Below are 3,279 nucleotides of genomic sequence, written 5' to 3' on the forward strand. Positions count from 1 at the left end.
TAGAAACTATGAAACTATGAAAAGTCGTCTCAGGCGAAGAAGTCTGTTGTGCATTGTGAGGATCATACTCACTGGGGATTTATTCTTCCCCCAAGTAAAATAGAAGCCCCCTTTTGTCCAGTGTGTTGAGCTCCCAGCATTCACGAGCTCCCTGATGAAGACGAGTTGTTCCTTCCCCTCTATGATTTCATGTAGTATATTTTCTGCCTATGAAAACAAGAAGCAAACCAGATGACACTTGCTTTAGCTGCTGACATAAGTTATTTCACTGAGCCTGCCCTGAAGCTTTCGGCACCGTGGGATGGTTAATGTAAAACTTGCTCAAGCATCAAATAGCAGTAATTTACCTTTACACTCTGCTTGTTGTTTTAGTTTGGGGTTTTGGGGGGGGCCTTTTTTAATCCTCTTCAAAGATGCTCCTTAATTAAAAACTCACAGATATGAAGCTAGGGAGAAATGTGGCCCGGACCTTTTTGGATTACTACAGGCTGAGCAGCATAGTGGAGAGACCGCTGGCACCCATTCCCAACACACGGTAGGTCACGACACAATTTTTCTTGCTTTTTTTGTTGGTATCGCTCATTGTGACTATAGGAAGAGCGTTAGGCTAACTGTTTCTTATTGCACTGCACCTCCATTTTAAGAAAATCACTCATAATCAGAAAAATAACCTGGTTTATGCCTAAAAATAATTCAAGGGGATCTGGAGAGAGGATATCTCCTGGTTCTTTCGTGATAAGTATACACAGTCTAACTCTATTGTCTTCAGTGGGCTTACTCCTAATTTGTGCTAGTGTAAATGAAAAAAGGATCAGACCCACTCACTTTTTTTCTTTTAGAAAAAAGCTTTTCATTCAGAAGGTGAAACGCTTAGCAAAAATGTTGGCTTGGCAGCCTTGGAGATTGGAGTCCTCCATTTATGCTGCAACCAGGGAAGTCACTAGCAGCCAGGGAATAAATTGCACACACCAGCCCATGGAAAGTCTCAGCCTGGGTAAAGGAAACGTTATTCGGTGTGAGAGCAACTCAGACACCAGGCCCACTTGGTCCTTAGCCCCTTTGCTGACACACAAGTCTAGCGGTACGGCCATGCACAGTCCAATGGGTTAGTCGTGCATATGGAGTTAAGCACGTGGGTAAGCATGTGTGGGCCTGAGTCTGGTTGTAGCACCTGTCCTTGGGGCACAGAAGCATGTCTGTCCAGAAATGAAGTATGACCACAAAGGCAGTACGGGCTGGAGAGGGGAGGAACAGAGAGCCCGGAGTCCCCAGGTTTTCATCCCAGTTGCATCGTTGTGGCTGTGTAGCCTCGATCAGGGACCTTCAACCTTACACGGTCCCGATTCATGCTGAAACGACAGTGGATAAAGTGCTGCGAACCTGCAAAAGCAATGTATACAGAGACAAGTGGGTCAAATTGGCAGGTAGTCGAATTGGCAGTTTCTTGGGGCGGGGGGCTGGACTCGACGATCTTCCGAGGTCCCTTCCAGCCCTGAAGTCTATGAAAGTCTATGAAATCAAGTACTTTGGGGGCGGCGGGAGGGTCTTTGCTTTCTTCTGTGGTGAGGGGCATGGCAGTTTTCCTAGGATCTTCTGAGTGCATATGAACCAACTCCTTTTCAGGGCATTGGCAGTGCTCTGCTTTTCACTGTGGCACATTATAGGATGTTTTGGGATATTTTTTCTTGTAGTTATGGATGAGGGTTTGAAGTGGGGATTTGAGGGGTTCCTGCGGTCACCGACTGCCTGCAAACACGAGAGACCAGACTCACAGCCCAAAAGGTCCCTTCCAGTCTTGTGTCCCTATGGGCCTACGTGGAGCTGTAGAGGAAACGCAATTCCCATTTCGCAGGAGGCTCCGTGATTTCAGCATGGGTTTTGCTCCGATTCAGAACAGTGGATGACAAAATCTTCTCTGGAACAAAGCGCTCAAAAAAAGACACGGCTTGGGGTCAGTCGTAATATTTGACGTCGTGGCACAAATACTTTTTGAAAGGAGAAGCCATTTCAGAAGAGAAAATCAAGCGCATTCCCTTCCAACACAGAAGAGTTTGACCTTCTTGAAACATTTAGTTTTGATTTTTTCCCTCCCCATTCCCTGCACAAAATATGTGTGGAAACATGGGTTTTCAGCAAATTGACATCTTCTGGCAGAAAAAGGACATTCCAGCAGAATATTTTTGACCAGCTCTAATGGCAAAGTATTAGCATAGCAGATTTCAGTCTAGGCCAGGACCAGCTTTCATTGCTGCTTTTGCAAACACGGGCTGTCAAATAGGCTAGCATTGTGGTAGATGCTTATGTACACAATCAGAAGTGACCAGGTCTGTTGCAGTAGCCGTTTAAACATCTTCCTTTGGGACCCTCTGCCTTTCCCTGCTGATGACCTTGACACGACAGTTTTGGTCGGGCAGAAGGCAGATCATCATCAGCTATGCCGCTCTTAGTGCTGTGGCTCTGCAGAAAGGCAGAGATGAAAAGCAGCTAGTACCCTCCTCCTCTCTTCTCTTGAAAATGAATGTATGATTTCTTCCAGACTCCCAGTGGCCACTGCCTTGGGGTCTGGGTACCCAAGACTATTACCAAACCTAATTACCACCTGGCAGCAGAGTCTTTTACAGTAGCCGCACTTGGGTACTTCAACATAAGGATATTTTTTCCATAATAATAATAATAATAATGTTACTGTTGGTGATAAGAGAAGCATTATAATCTCACAAACTATCCCCGTCCCCCTCTATAGAGACAGGTTCGCCAGAAGGGAGATATAAACACACATGCAATAATTTTGCACAGTGTTGACTTTTTTGTTCCCCCAAAATTGGGGAGGGGTATTTGTTTGTTTGGGCAACTGCAGCATGGTTAATTTTCACCCCAAAGACAATATATGCTTAGGGAACAGATTTTAAATGATTCATGCTGTTAATTCCTGATGTCTCAGTAAATGTCAGAGTCTTCCAGTAGGCAGACAAAAAAAAAAAGGCTTTATTATTTGTATTGGAGTTGATCACACCCTACACACATAATGTATCTTGGTGTAACATAATTAGTTTCATAGTTTCTAGGGTCGGAAGGGACCTGAGCAGATCATCTAGTCCAACCCCCTGCCATGGCAGGAAGAGCACTGGGGTCAAACGACCCCAGTAAGGTGGTCATCCAACCTCCTCTTAAAAACCCCAGGGTGGGAGCCTGCACCACCTCACTTGGAAGCTGGTTCCAGACCCTAGCCGCCCTGACCGTGAAGTAGCGCCTCCTGATGTCCAACTTAAACCTTCCCTC

At 45.6% G+C, this 3,279-nt stretch overlaps 1 protein-coding gene across 1 annotated transcript in view; it reads left to right on the forward strand.

Moving 5' to 3' along the window:
- The window catches only part of AGBL4 (ATP/GTP binding protein like 4), a 1,816,099-nt gene that overhangs the window by 1,791,248 nt on the left and 21,572 nt on the right, over positions 1–3,279 (forward strand). The window contains exon 14 of the mRNA XM_019528308.1: positions 439–535. Within this exon, the coding sequence (XP_019383853.1) occupies positions 439–535 (97 nt within the window). The remainder of the gene's footprint in view (positions 1–438; positions 536–3,279) is intronic.

This window comes from Gavialis gangeticus, unplaced genomic scaffold (genome assembly GCF_001723915.1).
Source record: "Gavialis gangeticus isolate Ggan-Ray unplaced genomic scaffold, GavGan_comp1, whole genome shotgun sequence".
Classification (NCBI taxonomy): Eukaryota; Metazoa; Chordata; order Crocodylia; family Gavialidae; genus Gavialis; species Gavialis gangeticus.